This window comes from Malus domestica, chromosome 16 (assembly GCF_042453785.1).
Source record: "Malus domestica chromosome 16, GDT2T_hap1".
In the NCBI taxonomy this organism is placed as follows: domain Eukaryota; kingdom Viridiplantae; phylum Streptophyta; class Magnoliopsida; order Rosales; family Rosaceae; genus Malus; species Malus domestica.
The window spans coordinates 23,649,261-23,669,967 of record NC_091676.1 but is presented as its reverse complement, the minus strand read 5'-3'; the positions used below and the strand labels follow the sequence as shown (position 1 = coordinate 23,669,967).

Genomic DNA, 20,707 nt, shown 5'->3' with positions numbered 1-20,707 from the left:
TCTTCTAATTGTATAATAATATGTGAAGTTCTGTCACGTGTTTACATTAAAGTAAAATGACAAAAAAAAAAAAAAAAAAAAAAAGTGATATAAAGTCTATATTGGGTTTTTACTCGGTTAACGACAACTACCCTTATTACTTGCACGCATATGTTCTAATCCCAACTTACCCATAAAAGATTGGAGAGAAATGTTAAGTAGACTTTGTCAAGTGTACTCTTTATGAATTTTCTGTCACCTCACAATTTAACGTGAATTCTCATGTCAATATTATAAATATTGTGTAGAAAACATGAGGTGACAGAAAGTTTATGAAAACTCTCAGAGTCCTTAATATTTCTCAAGATTGGAATGTAGATGTCTAGTCGACCAAAACTGGCTACGTATTTTACAGTTTTACCTATTCACCACAATTGGATGTATTACTAAGTTGAAATGGTAAAAAAGATATGAACAAGTTGGAAATGATCGAATGGAATAAAAAAGCATAAAAGGGAAAAAGAATTAAAGTTAGCGGGTAAGCGGGAACACAAACTTGAATGTTGTTGGACCCAAGAAAATGAGCGAAAGTTTATATTTTCTTTTTCACACCAAATAAAAGGTTTAATTGGAAGAATAAGTTAGAATTTTCGAGCTGTACGTAAGTGGTAGATTGTTTTTATAATTTTTAAAATTTAACCTTTCAATTAATGCACTGTGTTTTGAGCTCAATTTCTCCTTCGTAGTGTCGAGAAATGTAAACCATCGCTTATATTAATTACCTTTTGGGGGCAGGATAATGTTGCCATGCAACAAGCAATAGTGGTTCCCATCATGGCAAACTTGGCACGCCCTTCCATTTTACTGGAGAGGGTTTATGCTCTTACTCTCATCATGCAGTGCAAAAAGGTGGACATGCATAAAAACAGCATCATCAACAACTCCGATGGGCGATGGCAGGTAAAACCAGCACCATTGATTGTATATATGGACCAATCTTGCTACCTCATGGGTTCGTTGCTTATGACTAATGAGCTTTTGACTTTTTGAGTTTACAAGCTTAACTCTATCATTAGCCTGTAAAATAAAAAACTCACAAAAGTCAAGCTAAAATGCTATTTGTGCATATATATCTGTTGGCCCTAAAAACTACCAAGCTTACGTGGCGCACATGCCGAGTAATGAATAAGCTAACTACGTCATTCGGTTGTTTGCGAGGCGTGCCAACTCGTCGGCCGGGCTCGGCCAAGGAGTAAAATGTGTTGATATTGCGTTGAGCGCGTGGCTGACTTCTCGATCTTGCGACTGCTGCCGAGGAAGGAACACTCTCCGCCTTCGGGTTCTAAAGCCTGAAGACAAGGCTACTAGTTCTGCGAAGTTCAAAAATCATCAGCGCCGGATTCGGTCACAATGAACACTCTCGACCTTCGGGTTCTAGAACATGAAGACAAGGTTACTAGTTCTGCGAAGTTCACAAATCATCGGCGCCGGATTCGGGCACAGTGATTATATTGGTAAGAGTATAAGCACACCGAATCGACACCAGAGTATAGGGACACATGTACTCAAAACAAATGTATGTCTTGATCGTGAAAGTGGTTCGGCCGTCAGAATGCCAAACTCTAAAACCTACTTGAGAATACCCAATCATAAACAGCTCCGTGTTCGATGTGCCAAGCCCTAGTAACACCTCACTTCGCCGAGAAGGCTGATGAGATGACCTCTGCCAATAAGGATCCGAGAATCCTTCTCGACCGAGACTTGGATAGATAACTAGTCGACCCTGTTGCAGTGCTGTTTATCCAAACTGAAGGTGCTTCACGGTAGGCTGATTCTACGGCAACAGTGCTATTTATCCAAACTGAAGATGTTCGCCGGTTGCCTCCACAGTTCTGTTTATCCAAATTGAAGGTATGTCGGCGGAAAAAGAAAACAAAAATCTCAAGGTTGTTGAGAGGTTTCACATAGAGCGAGGGTTTGCATAGGGCATTTTGTGTGTTGAATTGGAGAGAGCTTGTTCGATGTCCTCCCTCCCTATTTATAGTAGCCAACCTGCATTGAATCTTAGTCATTCTCGAATTAGAACTCATTTCCCTGATTCAACCTTATCTCGGCCAGTCCTACTCTTACTAGAACTTTGAACCTAACTTGTTATCAGGCCACATTAAATCTCACACCCCAGCATCCTTATCTTGTCGAAACTCCTTCTTGTAATAAGACTCACCCGCATCCCACAAGTTCCTGACGGGATATGGCCAGCTTCGACTGCCAATGAGCTGGATAACCCCCAATGACACCTAAACACGGTATCTAGGTCGAGAACAATTCTAAACTCGGCCCAAACCAGTATTTTTTGGCCCAAACATTGCCCCATCGTTTCTGAGGTCGTCGACGAATACTCCTTAGCTCGAGCATCGACCTTGAAGAAGTGAAATCGACCTAAGGATAATTTCTTGGGAAATACCACCATGCGCATTTATGAGACGTAACCTCACGATCTCGATTTCCCAACTGTCCTGCCACATGTCAGCCCACTGGTTACCCTAACAGCCTTCAATCATGATCCTCGAAAACATGCGGCCGCTGAAACGTCTCTCTTGCACTAAACCCGTCGCAACACGCCATCGTGCATCTTCAAATCGCGAACCTCGGTCTTTCGCCTTGATTTTCTGAGCATGTAGAATGATTAGTAAATCTCCCACTCGATTTTATCCTTGATTTTGAAAATCAAACGTTTAGCCTTCCATCCCAAATGCCTATAAATGCCCGGATCCCTTCCATTCGTACCTTACACTTTCCATATCCCTTGAAATTTTCTCGCCACTTTGTTTTCAAAACCTTTGAAAACCCTGAAAACCTTAAGCTTTCATCTAAAAATTTTTTTAGCCTTCATCAATGGCCTCATTCATCTCAGAGCTCTCCCCTGAGTGCAATAAGTGCAAGGACTTCATAGATCGGAACACCATCAAGACTCTACGTTTCGAGGGCGAACTAAACTCTACTCACCAAATTCTAGGCCCACTCTTCAAAGACACAGTGCCATCATCCATCATCAACTTGTTCAAAAAACACTGCTTGGCAGGTTTACTGCAAGGATTCGACTTGTAAAAGTGGTGCCAAATAAAACCTCAAGGATCCTGGCCTTCGACCAATGCGAACTGGGCGGCCTGGGTTGTACAAATGGAAAAAATCTTCGGTAAGGAGTGGGATGCTCTTGGTATCTATGATACTATTAAGCTCTCGACCATGGAGATTACAATGGATAAAGAACTCCTTATGGAAGCTCTAAGCCTTTGGTGTTCGGCTACCAACACCATGCTCCTTCCTTTTGGCCCTTTAAATTTTACCATCCTCGACATCTCGGCTATCATCGGGACTCCTCATTTTGGCATTCCAGTCGATGCCACCCTTATTGGATGCCCATCAAACCTTGACCTCAAGGCGCTGTTCGATGATAGGGTCGTCGAGGCATTGAGCCAAGAAGGTCAAGAGCCTTCCAAAGAGGACGTTCAGAAATTGCACAAGAATTTTCTAAACTACAACACCCTTATCCTCCACTTTGTTAGTCGAATGGAAGTGAGTCTACAGAAGGGAGAACACAAAGCCTTTCTATTTTACTGGTACAACAAGTTCATCTGTTGTACCAAATCGAATAAATGCTTGGTTGAGAATATGCGGTGGCGGGAGCCCTAGCTAATGGTCACTCTCTGGCGCTTAGTCCAGCTATCCTCGCCAACATTCTACGTTGCCTGGCGGAGACAACCATCAACAAGATCGACCCGCACCAGAATGGACCTTTCTAGGTGTTCCAACTCTGGCTGCAGGTTTATTTCTCCACACTTCGGCCAGAAATCTCCGGCCTCCAGTCTACTGTAGCACTCGGCCTTCAGTTGGCCCCTCGACCAGTACCTCCTCACCGAGCTGAAGAAGTCTTTAAACACCTCTTCGGCCTGGACATCATTTCTGATGACATATTTTTGATATGTCATCATCAAGAATACCCCTATTCCATCATACTTCCCACCTCGACTTGGAGTGAAAGTAAAGATGCTAGTCTTTATCAAAACTGGGGGTCGTTCGTGTTAACTCGTAACCTTCCTCTCGGTTGCGATGCTCGCCGAGCAAGTTGGGAAGTCTACCATCCCATTTTGCCGCCCGACAGCTTGGCCACCTCCAAGGTTGCCCGGTGCCTCTACTTTCTTCCCGCTCCCTTCTAAGCCGATGACACGTCCTGGTTCCTCAGAAAGGGAGTGTAGAGACACCAAGAAAGAATTTCAAGAACGATGTAAGAAATTTCGCATTCGACCAACTGTTCCTGAATCTCTAGGCATTGACACCTTCGACGACTGGTGGGACGAATTACTCACAACTTTTTTGGCACTTCAGTCGAGGTCGTAGTCAACAAATTTTTTGGTGACCGACCTAAGAAAACCTCCGCCCCTGAATCTAAAGAGGCGCCCCAAAGTATACCCTTGTTTCCAACTTTATTCTTTAAACACTTGAACGATTTTACTAACGAGATTTCACTTTCTTAGGCGGTTAGGTACTGAAATAGGCGAACATGGTCGTCCCGGCAGTGGTTAAGAAAAAATTGGCCCATTCCTCCAAGAAATCCAAAGCCGTTGCACAAAATACACCAAGCAAACGGCCTCACCCGAACGCCTAGATGGCTAGTGATGCTCCTCGTCCCCCAAAATATGTCAAGCAATTGGCGAAGAAGGGAGCACGAGAGATTCATGTTATCTCTAGCCATACCACCGGAGCAACTGCTCCGAATGCCTTTCCTCCTACTTCTATTGTTCAGGCCTTAGCGGAGAATAGGTTGTCTTCAACCAGCCCGGTAACCCAAGCTCAACTAGCACTTAAAGTTCCAGAGGTCGTGGTTGAGCTAGTTCCCATACCACTAGTCGACACGCCTGCAGCTTTAGGGCCGACCGTAGAACCTGTATTGGGGAATGCAACCACTTTGATCGGGAAGAATCTCCCCAAGAATCCAAAACAATCGGCGATCATTTTAGAAGAGGTATGACTATGCTGGCCACTCCCTTTACTCATTAAATTCAAAAGTATTAACAACTCTTTTGTTTCAAGATGACAAGAGTGACGAGATTTTACCGGCAAGTCGCTCTCGACCAACCAAAACTCCTTCTGTTGATCATTCTCATGTGTCATCCTGGTTGATTCTCCTGTAACTGATCGTGGGAAAAGGCCCATTATTAAACTTGAGGTGACGTCAGAAACTCCAATTCACCCGCAGGACTAGGACCTCGGCATCCCCTCTCAAGAAGTGACCTCGGCTTTTATAAGGCTCAACTACTTTCTCTTGTCATTGTTGTTATAATGAGTCCGAATTGAGAAAAACAAAATGTCAAGTGCCCAGTTATTCATTTCACCGAAAATTCTATACGCCAAATGGTGTTATTTATATTTCCTGGCCACCTTAGTGGCCATCAAACGTAGATAACCTTCATCGGCCGCGTGAATTAAGAAGCAATTTGAAACATTGGGCTCGGCCGTTAAGCTCTCTAGGTTTAAGCAATGAACCTGGAAACATAACCAAAGTCTTCTCTCGGCAGGTCTAAAGTAAATCCTCTTTGCTACCTTCTTTTACGATTTTCCTTGCGTATACTCTGTTTTCTTGTGCAGCTTTCATGGGAAGTCGAGTTTGATGATTTCCTATCTAGCACTTAAGGAGCGGCTGGTCCTTCGGCAGCTACGATTGAGCCCGCCAAATCAACTGTTCTTGTTTGGTTGCAGGAGCTTTTGTCTCTCTCAGCTTCGCAAGTCCTCGAGCATAAGGGCATTGATTCAGTGGGTGCATGTCTGAACGATATTGGAGCTGATGGTCCATTGAGCGCCGAAGCCATCATTCAAGCGTCGTCCACCCTGGAACGGACTCAAGAATATTTCAGTATTTTCGAGAAAGCTCTTCGGGCTGACGATGACTTGAAAGCTGCAACAGCCGGTCAAGATGCTCTTCGTCCGAAGGTCGAAGTTTTAAAAGTGAAAAAGGAAACCCTGGCCGACCTTGACCGTCAAATTGCTGAACTTCAAAATCGAAGGTCGGCAATTGCTTATGAGCTTGAGAAAGATTTTGAGTCGGGCGGCAAATCTTGCTTAACTGAATACGCGGTGAGCGTGAAGCGAGTTAAGTAGCTAAAGATAGACAAGAAGAATTGGCAAGCTAGGGTCACGATAGGCGAGGTGAGGTGGTTGGATCTGAAGGCTGTTCTTGAATCTCTTCTTCCTTCGTCATCCTAGAATTATTTGATTGTAAACTTGTTCGACCAATGAAATGAACTTAATGAAATAAAGTGAACTTTTATTCTCGCATCTCCCATGTGACTGGATAGTATTTCTTTAAAAACTTTCCATTGATTGGCAACTTGTGAACAATACCGGTTTGGTCTTTAAGATGGTATACCCCATTGCCGATGACTTTATGAATAACGAATGGCCCTTTCTAATTCGGCGACCACTTGCCGAACCTGGGGTCTTTAATACCTACAGGTAGCACGGTTTTCCAAACCAGTTATCATTCGCCGAAAGTTTTTTGCTTAACTCGTTGATTATATGCTCGCTCGGTGATCTTCTTTTGAGCCACTAATAAGTTATAAGCATCAAGCTGAGCTTCTTCTAAGTTTTTTAGTTCTTGTCTCATGGTTTGACTGTACTTGGCATTGAACAAACTACTTTGTTCAATTATTCACAACGAGTTTATACTTCGCTTGACAGGCAACACTGTGTCGTGTCCATAAGTCAGCACATATGGAGTCGTTCCGGTGGCGGTCCACAGAGAGGTTCGATAAGCCCATAACACTTCGTTTATCCTTAAGTGCCACATGTCTCGCATTTCTTTTATCATATTTTCAAGAATACCAATAAGAACCTTGTTACTTGCCTCGGCCTATCCATTCGCCTGCGGGTAGTATGGCATAGATTGCCCGAGTCGAATCTTTAGACTTGCCGTATAGTCCTTAAATCTGTCGGATGTAAAGATCGTACCGTTATCTGTTATGATTGTTTCTGGCACGCCGAATCTAGTCACAATGTTTTCTTCAACGAAGCTACAAACCTCCTTAGACGTTAGCTCGGCATATGACTTGGCTTCGACCCATTTGGTGAAGTAGTCCGTTGTAACAAGTATCCACTCGTGTTTGGTTGCACCAGAAGATGGTGTGATTTTACCGATAACATCCATGGCCCATCCTCAGAACAGCCATGGTTTGGTGACCGAATGTAATGATTCGGCCGGTACACTCTGTATAGGCCCATGGATTTGCAATTGTACACAACCTTTTGCGTACTCAGTACAATCCTTTGGAATACTCGGCCAGAAATAGCCGTGCCATCGAAGTAGCCAACGTATTTTTCGTCCAGATTCGTGGGCTCCGTAAATTCCTTCGTGTACTTCTACCGTGGGCCGAGGCACAACAACAGTAACCCATCCTCGCCTTTTCGATACAACTCATTCTAGTTTAATACGTATTTTGTGGCATGAAAGCTTATCCGTCGGTCATGTTTTCGTTAGGGTTATCAATATATCGCATAATCATCCCTCTCCAATTGTCTGGTAGTGCCTCGACGGCACAAACCTCAATAGTGTCCTTTTGTTCTAACAACGAAGGCAAAGACATGACTCGTGTACAGATCACGCAATCACGTTGGAGAACTTGCTGATTAATCAAGGCCGAATGTGCTTGTCGTGACATAGGTATTTCTCGGCCTAATTTGCCCCTATGAATTGGGCTCCGGAGGCTATTTGAGCCAGTTCGTCGGCGTCAGTGTTATGAACTCGTGAAATGTGTTTGAAAGTTACACCGTCGAAGGATTCGGCCAAATAGCTAGCAACCATGTGATAAGGCGCTAGAGTACAACTCATGCAGCGAAATGTCCCGTTGAGTTGATTAATGACAAGTTCAGAGTCACCAAGAACAAAGACATGAGTTCCCGCAAATCATGCAGCACACTGAGGCTGATAACAAGGGCTTCGTATTCGGCCTGATTATCTGTACAATCAAAATCGAGCTTGAGAGAAAAATACCAACGATTATGAGTGGGGGATTAAATAACGATCCCAATGCCAGTCGAGACTAAAGTACTGGAACCATCAAAGTACTTCGTCCAGTAATTATCACATGTTTGTATCAGGCCGATGTCAACGTCATTGCCCCCGAACTCATACGAGGAAGGGTGTTGGGCCAAAAAATGGACCAGAGCTTGACGTTTGACAGCTTTCTGGGGTACATATTGCAGGCTGAATTCAGAAAGGGCCATCGTCCACTTACCGATTCGGCCATTTACGATCGTCCGAGTAAGCATGTAGCGAATAACATTAGTCTGGGCGATGACCTGAGTGACTGACGGGAGCATGTAATGTCTAAGTTTGAACACAGCGAAAAATAAGGCAATACAGAGCTTCTCGATAGCGGAGTAATTAATCTTTGGTGGGTTAAGGTTTTGACTAAGGTAAAAATGGCCCGTTCTCGCCCGGCTTCATTGTCTTGTGCCAAAAGGCATCCGATGGATTCTTCGGCCGTTGAGATATATAGCTTAAGAGGTCGACCCTGCCGTGATGGAACAAGGATGTGTGGAGTCGTTAGAGAGACTTTGATATGCGTGAATGCCTCTTGGTGCTCGACACGCCATTCGAAGGTGTCGAAGGCCTTGAGTTTCAAAAGCGTGGAAAAAGTTTTCATTTTCCTAGCTGAGTTAGCAATAAATCATCGGAGAAAGTTGATCTTATCGAGCAACGATTGTAATTATTTCTTAGTCGTCGGTGGTGGAGCATTATGATTGTGCGGGCCTTGTTGTTGTCTACCTCAATACCACGGTGATATACGAGGAAGCCTAAAAAATTTCCGACTGATACGCCGAAAACACATTTAGCAAGATTCATCTTCAGATTGTGCCGGCGCATGCACAAGAATCCTTCTCGACCAAGACTTGGATAGATAACCAGACGAAGCTATTGCAGTGCTGTTTATCCAAATTGAAGATGCTTCACGATCGGCTGATTCTATGGCAACAGTGATGCAGTGCTATTTATCCAAACCGAAGATGTTCGCTGGTTGCCTCCATAGTGCTGTTTATCCAAACTGAAGGTATGTCGGCGGAAAAAGAAAACAAAAATCACAAGGTTGTTGAGATTTCGCGTAGAGTGAAGGTTTGCGCAGGGGCAGTTTGTGTGTTAAATTGGAGAGAGCTTGTTTGATGTCATCCCTCCCTATTTATAGTAGCCAAAATGCATTGAATCCCAGTCATTCTCGGATTAGAACTCGTTTCCCCGATTCAACCTTATCTCGGTCAGTCCTACTCTTACTAGGACTTTGAACCTAACTTGTTATCAGGCTGCATTAAATTTCACACCCCAACATCCTTATCTTGTCGAAACTCCTTCTTGTAATAGGACTCACCCACATCCCACCGGTTCCCGACAGGATATGGCTAGCTTAGACTGCGCGGCCCATGAGCTAGATAACCCCTAATGACACCTAAACACGGCATCTGGGCCGAGAACAATTCTAAACTCGGCCCAAACCAATATTTTTTGGCCCAAACAATATCACATGATGTCTTAACTTAATTTTATGTTTGAATTATCAGTCGCATCACCATTTGATCATCACGTAAGATTCATGTTTTTTATTTTTAACTTGACTAGAATGGAACATATTACATGTCACACATACATATATAATTTCATCTTTTGTTGCGTCCTATAAAAGAAAAATGTGTTGCATTTTTGTTGTTCTTAGTTTCCAAACCCTTTTAATTTCTTGCATAGCGCTCAAACATTTGCAATATACTAGCTACTGCATCTAATCAGATGGTCCTTGTTGGTTGTGAATTATTTTGATAGTCTCTTAAGGTTCAATTGACCCTAAAAACTATCAAGCCTACGTGGCGCGTAGGCCAAGTAATCAATAAGCTAACTATATCCTTTGGTTATATGCGAGGCATGCCAACTTGACGGCCGAGCTAGGCTGGTGAGTAAAGTATATGGATGTGGCATTGAGCGCGCTACTGACTTCTTGATCTTGCAACTGCAACCGAGGAAGGAACACGTCTCAGCCTTCAAATTTTAGAGCCTGAAGACAAGGTTGCTAGTCTTGCGAAATTCACAGATCGTTGGGACCAGGTTCGGTCACCATGATTATATTCGTAAGAGTATAAGCACGCCAAACCGGTACCAAACTATACAGACACAAGTACTCGAAAGAGATGTATGTCTTGATGGTGAATGTGGTTCGGCCGTTAGAATGCCGAACTCTAAAACTAACTCGTGAATATCCAATCATAAAACAACTCGACATTCAATGTGCCGAGCCTAGTAATCTGTAACACCTCACTTCACTGAGAAAGCTAATGAGATGACCTCTGCAAATAAGGACTCGAAAATCCTTCTTGACCGAGACTTGGATAGGTAACCAGTCGACCTCAACGCAGTGCTGTTTATCCAAATTAAAGGTGCTCTGCGTTCGGTTGATTCAACGGTAACAATGTTGTTTATTCAAACTGAAGATGTCACCGGTTGCCTTCACAGTGATGTTTATCCAAACTAAAGATGTGTTGGCGGAAAAAGAAAATAAAAAATCTCAAGGTTGTTAAGAAGTTTCGCGTGAAACCATAGTTTGTGTAGGGCAGTTTGTGTACTAAATTAGAGAGGCTTTGAATGATGCACTTCTTCCTCTATTTATAGCAATGAACCTACCCCTGGCCAAATCAGAGATGTACTTAGACTAAAACTCCTTACCTCAATTTAATTATGATTCGGCCAATCCTAGTTCCAATAGGTTTCTGAACTAGGCTCTATAATGAACCAGATTTAGTCCTTGATTCTTAACGCCTTTAGTTTTAAATCCCCTTATGGTATCAGGACTCAACCCTCGCCTTTATCCAAACCAATCCTTCTCATAAAAGGACTTGGCCGAGCCTGACTGTACAACCTATAATGACCTAGCCAGCCCATGAGACCCCTGGAAGACTGATGGGCCGAGAATAGCTCCAAACTCAGCCCAAATTATCATTTTAGGCCTAAACATTTCCCCCTTGCTTCTGAGGCCTTCGGCCTATAACTCTTTGGTCGAGTTTTGACCTTGAAGAAGCGAGATCAAACCTTTCACGTATCTCTGAAAAGAACTTGAAACATCTCAAACATCCCCATTACTCGCATTTATGAATCACGATTCCTCGATCCTAACTTTGTCTAACAAATTGCCACGTGGCAATTCCTCAGGTCACTCATCAGTCTTTAATAATGACACTTGAATCGTGCAACCATCAAAACGTCATTTCACCATTAAACTCGTCAACACAATCAAATGTGCACCCTTAATCCACGAGCTTTTTAGTCCCTTCACCTGGATCATTTGGATATCCATCATGATTACCAAATCCCTTAAATGATTTTATTCCCCTTTTCACATACTCAAAGCACAACAATACCAAACTAGCCCTAATTCTCTTGTACTTCTATTCCCAAACCGAGGTAATGAAGATAATGATAACATATGAAAAATGATAGCCTAGTAAATAAAATGCAAATAACAATAGAATGCATATAACCAAGTTTTTCTATATTGTTTTATTAAAATGTGATTTGGTTAGATTGGTGTTAACCTAGTAAATAAAATAAAATAAAACAGAAAGGAAAAAAATATTATAAAAAAACAGAGGTATTTTGAAATACCTCATGTTGTAGACTGTTGATCTTTGAATTCTTAATGAAGAACAAATATTAAAATGCCAGGTGCTTGAACGCTTATTTCATCGATAATCTTACGCGCCAAAGGGTGTTATTTACATTTCTTGGCTGCCTCAGTGGCCATCAAATGTAGATAGCCTCCATCGGCTACGTGAATTAAGAGACTCCCTTAAACACTGGGCTCTGCCACTAAGTTTTCTAGGTTCAAGCAATGAACCAGCAGACATGGCCGATGTCTCTTATCGGCAGGTCTATCATGACTTCTTTATCTGCTATTCTTTTGGATTCTTCTTTACTAACTCTTTCTTTATGCAGCCTTCATAGGAAATCGAGCTCGATGTTCTCCTCTTGAGTACTTCTAGAGCAGCTGGGCATTCTGTCACGTCGGCCGATCTTTCCGCAACTGCAGTTGAATCCAATGTCTTTGTCAAGTTGCAAGAACTCCTATCCTTTTCAGCCTCATAAGTCCGTCAATGTAAAGGACTCCTATCCCACTTATCCAATATCCTGAAGCGAACCCGACAATACTTCGCCACTTTTAAAAGGGCTCTCTAGGCCGAGGACAACATTAAGACTACAAAGGTTGCTCATGAAGCTAGCCGACTGAAGGTTGAGGCCATAAAAGCAAAGAAAACGTGGTTGGCTAACCTCGATCGTCAAATTGCTGAACTCCAACGTCAAAGGTTGGTCGTTGTTTCAGATCTTGAAAAAGATTTTGAGGCGAATAAATCTCTCCTGATAGACCATGCAACTGACTCAAAACGGATACGACAATTGTAGCTTGATAAAAGAACAAGACATGTTGAAGTTACAATGGGTGAAGTAAGATGGTTGGAACTGAAAGCTGCCCTTGAAACCTTCCTTCCTTCGACCCCTTAGGATTTTGGCCTTAGTAATCAGCTGTTGGATTCTTTTTGTAATTCTCGTTTATACGTCTTTTTTGCAAAATTAATGAAACGAACTTTTATTCTCGCATCTCCCAAGTGACTCGATAGTATTTCTTTAAAAATTTCCCATTGATCAGTAGTATATGAATTGAACCGGTTTTATCTTTAAGGTGGTATGCCCTTTTGCCGAGAAATTTTGTGGACGATGAATGGTCCTTCCTAATTCGACGACCATTTTTCGAATCTGGGGTTTTTAATTCCTACTGGCAATTAGTTTGCCAAACTAGTTCACATTTGCCGAACGTCTTTTGCCTAACCCGTTGATTATAAGCTCGCTCGTCAATCTTTTTCTGTGCCGCTAACAAATTATAGGCATCAAATCGAGCTTCCTCTAAATCCTCTAACTCTTACCTCATGGCCTGATTATACTCAGTACTGGTCAAACTACTTTGTTTGAGTACTTACAATGAGTTTATACTCAGCTCGACTGGTAACATTATGTCGTGCCCATACGTTAACGCATATGGGGTCGTCTCGATTGCTGATCGGAGTGAAGTCCGATATGCCCATAAAGCCTCATTTAACTTTAAATGCCATATATCAGGTTTTTCTTTTATCATTTTTTCAAGAATGCTGATCAAAACTTTATTACTTGCTTTGACCTGTCCATTTGCTTTTGGGTAATACGGCATGGATTGTTCGAGTCGGATTTTCAAGTTCACCATATATTCTTTGAACCTTTTAGCTGTAACGATTGTGTCGTTGTCAGTTATGATCGTTTATGATACGCCGAATCTGGTCACGATGTTTTCTTCTACAAAATTGCAAACTTTCTTGGATGTTAATTCGGCGTATGATTTTGTTTCGACCCACTTAGTGAAGTAATCAGTTACCACAAGTATCCATGCATGTTTTGCTGCTCTAGAAGATGGTGTAATTTTACTGATTACATCAATGGCCCATCCTCTGAACGACCATGGCTTGGTGACCGAGTGGAGTAATTCGGCTGGGACTCTTTGTATAGGCCCATAAATTTGACATTGTACACATCCCCATGCATACTCGATACAATCTTTTAATATACTCGGCCAGAAATAGCAGTGTCAGCGAAGCAACCAACGCATCTTACGTCCAAATTGATGATCTCAAAAGATTCCTTTGTGTACTTCTGTAATTGCTTGGGCAACCTCCTGCAGGTTGAGGCACAATAACAATAATCCATCATCGCCTTTCCAATATAACTCATTCTGGTACAACATGTAATTTTTGGCATGAACCCTAGTCATGTGGTCGTGTTTGTCACTGGGGTTATCGAGATATCGCATGATGACCTTCTCTAGTTGTCTGGTAATGTCTTGACTGAACACACATCTACAGGATCTCCTCGCTCTAGTAATGAAGGTAAGGACATCGCTCGTGTTCGGATCACGTGGTCGTGTTAGAGAACTTGTTGATTAACCAAGGCCGGGTGCGATCGTCGTATTACAGGTATTGCCCGGCCTATCTCGCCCCCTAGGAGTTATGCTCTGAAGGCTATTTGAGCCAGTTCGTCTGTGTCAGTGTTTCGAATGTGAGAAATGTGTTTGAATGTGATACCGTTAAACGACTCAGCCAAATAGTTGGTAACTATGTAACAGGGCGCCATAGTACAACTCATGCAACGAAAAATTCCACTGAGTTGGTTAATCAAAAGTTCTGAATCGATGAGGATGAGTATGCTAGCTACCCTCAAGTCGTGTAGGACATTAAGACCCATGATAAGGGCTTCGTATTCGGCCTAATTATTTGTACAATCAAAATCAAGCTTGAGAGAAAAGTACCAGCGGTGTTGATCAGGGGATTGAATGACGATCCCAACACCAATAGAGGTTGAAGTACTAGAGCCATCAAAATACATTGTCCAATGATTATCACGTGTTTCCACTATGCTGATTTCGACATTGTTGCCCCCGAAACCATATGGAGAAGGATGTTGAGCTAAGAAATTGGCTAATGCTTGTCCTTTGACAGCTTTCTATAGCACGTATTGCAAACTGAATTCGAATAGTGCCATTGTCAATTTCCTAATTCATTATTTGACCATTGGCCGAGTGAGTATATACCGAATAACGTCGATTTGGGCGATGACCTAAGTGATGGAAGGAAGCATATAATGCCAGAGTTTAGACGCAGCAAAAAACATAGCCAAGCATAGTTTTTCTACGGCTGAATAACTGATTTCAGGTGAGTTAAGATTCTGACTGAGATAAAAGATGGCATGTTCACGCCCGATATCATTGTCTTGTGCAAGGAGGCAACCGATGGACTTTTCAACCGCTGAAATGTATAGCTTAAGAGGTTTACCACGCCGAGGTGGTACAAGGACGGATGGGGTTGTAAGGGAAACCTTGATTTAAGTGAAGGTCGTTTGATGTTCATCAAGCCACTCGAACCTGTTCGAATCCTTGAGTTCAAAAGTTTAGAGAACACTTTCATTTTTCCTGCCGAATTAGTTATGAAATGGCAGAGAAAAATTATCTTGCTGAGTAAAGGCTGGAGTTACTTTTTGGTTGTTAGGGGTGGAGCGTCGATGACTGAGCGACGATGACTGAGCGAGCCTTATTTTTTTCCACCTCGATATGACGATGGTGTATAAGGAAACCCAAGAAGTTACCTACCGATACAATGAAGGCGCACTTGTCCGGGTTCATTTTGAGATTATGTTGGCGTATACAAAGGAAAGCTTGCCGAAGGTCATCGAAATATGTTCGGCGGCCCTTTGATTTAACTACCACATCGTCGATATACACTTCTATGACCATACCAATCAAGTCATAAAAGATGGTAGTCATAGCACGTTGGTATGTGGCACCAGCATTTTTAAGGCCGAATGGCATGACTACCCATTTGTATATCCCAAGTGCCCTTGGGCAGCGAAAGGTAGTTTTTTGAACATCGGCTTCGGCGATAAAGATCTGGTTGTAGCCAGCATGGCCATCCATGAAGGACAACATTTCATGATGGTAACTCCAAGCAAAACAATCTTTAAATTTGTTGAGTAATTTACAAAGTTATGTTTTCATAGGTTGGGGTAACAAAGCCCTAATGAATAACAACCAAGGGTCATTGACCGTTCCAACATTTATTTCCTCTAAAGGGTCTTTGACTTAGAGCCAACTGTCTTCGAGCTCGACCGGGGTAGCTATCATGGGAAATGACAGGACCATTATCTCCTTCGGCGAGAAACTCCACAAGGTTTACGCCTAAAGTTGGTTGTTTGGAAATAGTAAACCAGTGAGCCAACAGTCGTTCCATGGTAGATGAAACTATAGCCCGGCGTTCGGCCTGTTTGGTGTCAGACATCAGGATCAGTAATGAGGTTAGCCAACCCGAGTCTCGTCGAATACTGGTGAACAGTCTCGATGCCAACCTTGATGGCTTTCTAAACTGAAATCTGAGTAGGCCGTCCTTCATTGTTGAGACCTTGTAAGGTGATGTAGCCAACGTGGTCATCATAGTAACGTCCCTGGATCATGTTAGCTTCGAACGGCTAATTGTTGGCCAGATGAACCATGACCGATTTATCATCCTAGAACATGAGGACTTGATATAAAGATGAAGGGATACAGGTCGTTTGATGGATCCAGTCCCGACCGAGAAATACGTTATATTCAGTCTTTGAGTTGACTATGAAGAACGCAGTTATGTGATTGCGACCTACGATATTTACTTCTAACGGAAGTACCCCTTTGGTCTGAGATTTATCGCCAAGGAAGCTACTCATGGTGACCCCTAATGGAATAAGTTTGTCGTTAGAGAGATGTAGTGTTTTCATGATGGAGATGGGCATGATATTGACCGTTGCTTAGCAGTCAGCGAAGATTTTGGAAACTTGATATCCTTTGATGTGAGCCGTAACATACAACGACTTCAAATGATGGAGATTGGTCGAGGAAGAACATGGAAATAGCTCGACAAGAGCTGCTTTGAGTTTGTCTTCCTTGCTTACTTACTCGTCCTCTTCTACAACAATAAAGTCGACTTATGTTACTTCTTTAGCAACCACGTCACCATCTAAGAAATTTGGTTGAGACGTGGTTGGCTGAAATTCAGCCGATAGAACTTGGACCATGCTAATTTCTATATTTTTGGAAACTGAGGGGCCCATTGGGTCATGGTCGTCGTCTTCCAGATTATTAAGCAAAGTACCCTATTTTTTAATGTCCTCGACCTGATCATTTTCAAGTAATTGTTCATGTGGTACATCCACCGTATCTATTTCATTCTGATAGCTATCCTCGAGCTCATTCGATGTTGGAGATCAGTCTTGTTCCTGCGATGCCTTACGAGTACACTCATGATAGGCGATTCGAGCATCCCTTGTGTCTAGGTAAGCATTTAACCATGCCATATATTCTTTCTCATTGATCGTCAGGCTGAAAAGAGATACGGCTGGGAAGACTTCAAAATGGTATCATAAATATTGAAGGTCCTCGAGGGAGAAAGGAAGCTCGATGGTATCTATATCAATATATGGATCGACCTCGAAACTAAAAACTCGAGTTTCTCGTATATGCTGGAACCTGGCTTTCATCCATAAATCAGTGGTCTTTTGAATAAACTGCTTAGTTTCAAGGCACGTTAGTGCCAGGTCAAGAGTTTTTTAACACGCCTTTGGTAGGCCGTACAGGTCATTAGCGGAATATTTCTTGTGAAACTCCCACCTGTACTCCAAGGTTTCGTCGAGAAATTAGGGGTGTAGATTTTGTCGGACTCTTATTAATGGCTCTTGTGAGGGCAACGGAGGAAGTTTGCTTTCCGTTTCCTTCTTGAATTGTTCGAGACGAACTTTCATATTCTCAGGTTGAAGAAGGAGTTTGATGCGCTTCTCAGATTCTTCTATTGTGGTCTCAAAGTCATGATTGATCACCTTCTTTCCTTGAAGTAATTTGGCCATGATTGTTGGGGGTTGTTGGTCAACTTCGTTACCTGTTATTTCTTTCGGCCGCCATTTGGTAGCCGAGGTAGCCCGAGTCACTTGTTGGCAGGCCATGCAGTCTATTTCCTGACGTCGATGTTTCTGCGATTTAGAGAGAGCAGTATACACACTGGTAAAATAATTATAACTATACCACTGTTGGTTACGTGGCTCAAGCGGTTTGAAGGTTTTCTAGTTCACGGATGAACTTGAGCTACTAGAGTTGCGCGTATAATAGTCCTCGTTATAAAACGGCGTGTCAAAATCAAGGCGCTATCTGGCTGAAGGTGGCCCGGTGATCCGTGTTTGAGGGCCTAGCCTATCGAAAACTCCCTAGCGTTGGCCTGCGTTGAGCACTTTTTGAGGTGTCGTTATGGCCATTGGAGGCGGTCGTTGTATTGTAGCCTAGGGTGGTGTCTCATTCGGCTCGGTGAAGATGACGTTTTCCTTACACTAACTGCATAAAACCACTGGTCCATCTGCTTTCTCTGCGCTGAAGTCTAACAAAGGCTCGACGATAGCTAGTCCCGAAAATTCTTTAGGCGGCTCGTTTGAAAATAAATCAATCTTGAGCCGAGGTTGAGAGTTCTACTTTGGGACGTGTTGTGTTGGAACGAACTCGGCCTTTTCTTTTCTTTTATCCACGGGCAGACGACCATCTACCATGTTTATTGTCGCCGTAGAAAATGGGTCAGCGTCGATGCCCATTTTCTTTTCTAGGAACTTAAGTTTGCCATTATCGATCAAGCTTTAGATGGCGTCTCAAAACACAACACAGTTGTTCGTTGCATGCTTGTTCGAGTTGTGGTATTTGCAATAATTTTTCCCTTTTAAGTCATCGGCCTTGGGAATATTATGTCCCGTTCGAAGCTTGACAATTTTCGCTATCAGTAATTGGTTGAAGATGGCGTCAGCCTTAGTTATGTCGAAGGTGTAGACCTTCAATGTTTTGACGGCCACTTCTACACTGGCCAAGCGGGTTTTGACATCTTTGGAGTTGGCGTGTACCAATGCCTTGCATACATAAGGTTTATCAATCACTATCTCGGCCATGTCTATGTTGACATATTGGGGTTCTTCAACTTCGACCGATGCATAACTGACTGCATGGTTCTTATAGATCGTCCCTCGAGATAAAGACTTCGAAATGTTTTCTTCTCGGAGCAAATGATTATATTGTTCGACGTGCTGAGCCAGCTCATACATATCTCGAAAATTTACCCTCAGGAATTTCTTTTTGTATTCCACGTCTAGCCCATTCAAAGCAAGCTTGACAAATTTGACTTCAGAGAGAGGTACTCGACACCAGTTTCTGGCCGATTTAAACCTTGTAAGATAATCCATCGGTGACTCGTCAGATGCTTGAGTCATCTTGGCCAATGAAGAAACTGACATTTCCATTTCCGATAGATAAAATTGCTTATGGAATTTTTGGACTAGTTCCTCCCAACTTTGGATAGAGTTAGGTGAGAGGTTGATGTACCACGCGAATGTGGAGCCCGTCAACAAAAAGTTGAATAGTCGCAGTTTATAGAAGTCACTATTAACATCCCCACATTGCGCAATGAATTGAGCCACATGTTCTAACGAGGATAGGGACGATTCTCCAGCAAAAAGGCTGAAGTCTGGGATTTTAAAGCCTTTAGGATATTCAAACTTTTCTACATAAGTTGGGTATGGATGGATGAATTTTGGGAACTTCAGCCCCTTTTTCAAAGCCGAATCGATCATCCTTTGGACCTCGACCATATCGATGGATGTTTCTGCTCTCTGGTCGGATCTTTCTAATCTACTGCTTGATCCTCTTTTTTTTTTCCAAGTCGATCATTTTAGGCCGAGCAGATCCTGTTTCGTCCTGTATCGTTGGTAGCAGATTATTCTTAGGCGGAAGTTGTCGAAAATAATCGTCCAATCCACCTTTGTAGGCCTTATTAACCTGTAGTTTGAGGTACCTATTATGTGTAGTGCTGCTCTTAGCTATTTCCTTAAGTACTCAGCTAAACATATGTTTAACGTGCCAAGATTGTTCTTTAATTTGTCTCCGAAGAAACGATCTAGTTGGTGGATCGGTACCTTCATCATCCTCATCCCAATCCTCTAATATCTTTTCAATTAAAACGCCCTTGGTTTTGTTAGGGATTTTACCATTGTGAGGCTGACTGCAGAGACAAACCTCATTTTCTCAGTGTGTCGTGCTTGTGGCCTCAGGTGTCGTGGCAATCAGAGGATTCTATGCCTGTGACGAGTTATCTGAGTTCTAGATTGGAAGGTTGGTCGTGGACTTTCCCATGAATGTTTTTTTTTTTAACCGATCGTGCCTCAATGGTCATGAACTTTGTAGTTTTAGCATTAGGTCCCACCGGGCGTGCCAAAATGTTGACCCTAAAAACTACCAAGTCTACGTGACGCGCAGACCAAGTAATCAATAACTTAACTATGTCCTTCGATTATGTACGGGGCGTGCCAACTCAACCGATGAGTAAAATATGTGGATGTGGCGTTGAGCGCGCTGCTAACTTCTTGATCTTGCAACTGCGGCCGAGGAAGGAACACGCATCGGCCTTTGAGTTCTAAAGCCTAAAGATAAGGCTGCTAATCTTGAGAAGTTCAAAGATCGTTAGTGCTGGGTTTGGTCATGGTGATTATATTCGTAAGAGTATAAGCACGCCAAACCGACACCAAACTATGCGGACACAAGTACTCGGAAGAGATGCATGTCTTGATGGTGAATGTGGTTCGACCGTCAGAATGCCGAACTCTAAAACTAACTCGTGAATATCCAATCATAAAACAACTCGGTGTTCAATGTGCCGAGCTGAGTAATTTGTAACACCTCACTTCCTGAGAAAGCTAATGAGATGACCTCTGCCAATAAGAACTCAGAAATCTTTCTTGACCAAGACTTGGATAGGTAACCAGTCGGCCTCGACGCATTACTGTTTATCCAAACTGAAGGTGCTCCACGATCGGTTGACTCTACAGCAACAGTGCTGTTTATCCAAACTGAAGATGTCACCGGTTGCCTTCACAGTGGTGTTTATCCAAACTGAAATGTATTGGTGGAAAAAGAAAATAAAAAATCTCAAGGTTGTTGAGAGGTTTCGCGTAGAGCGAGAGTTTGCGCATGGCAGTTTGTGTGCTGAATTGGAAAGGCTTTGAATGATGCACGTCTTCCTC

General features: G+C 42.8%; 1 protein-coding gene across 1 annotated transcript; it reads right to left on the bottom strand.

Moving 5' to 3' along the window:
• Nucleotides 1-18,292: 18,292 nt before the first annotated feature.
• On the bottom strand, nucleotides 18,293-19,279 carry LOC108172244 (uncharacterized). The gene has a single exon (XM_017329569.2). It carries the CDS (start codon nucleotides 19,277-19,279, stop codon nucleotides 18,293-18,295), a length of 987 nt encoding a protein of 328 aa, XP_017185058.2.
• Between the last annotated feature and the right edge of the window lie 1,428 nt (nucleotides 19,280-20,707).

Coding starts and splice junctions, on each gene's coding strand:
- LOC108172244 (XM_017329569.2), bottom strand. CDS start 19,279: ATGGTCGAGGTCCAAAGGATGATCGATTCGGCTTTGAAAAAGGGGCTG.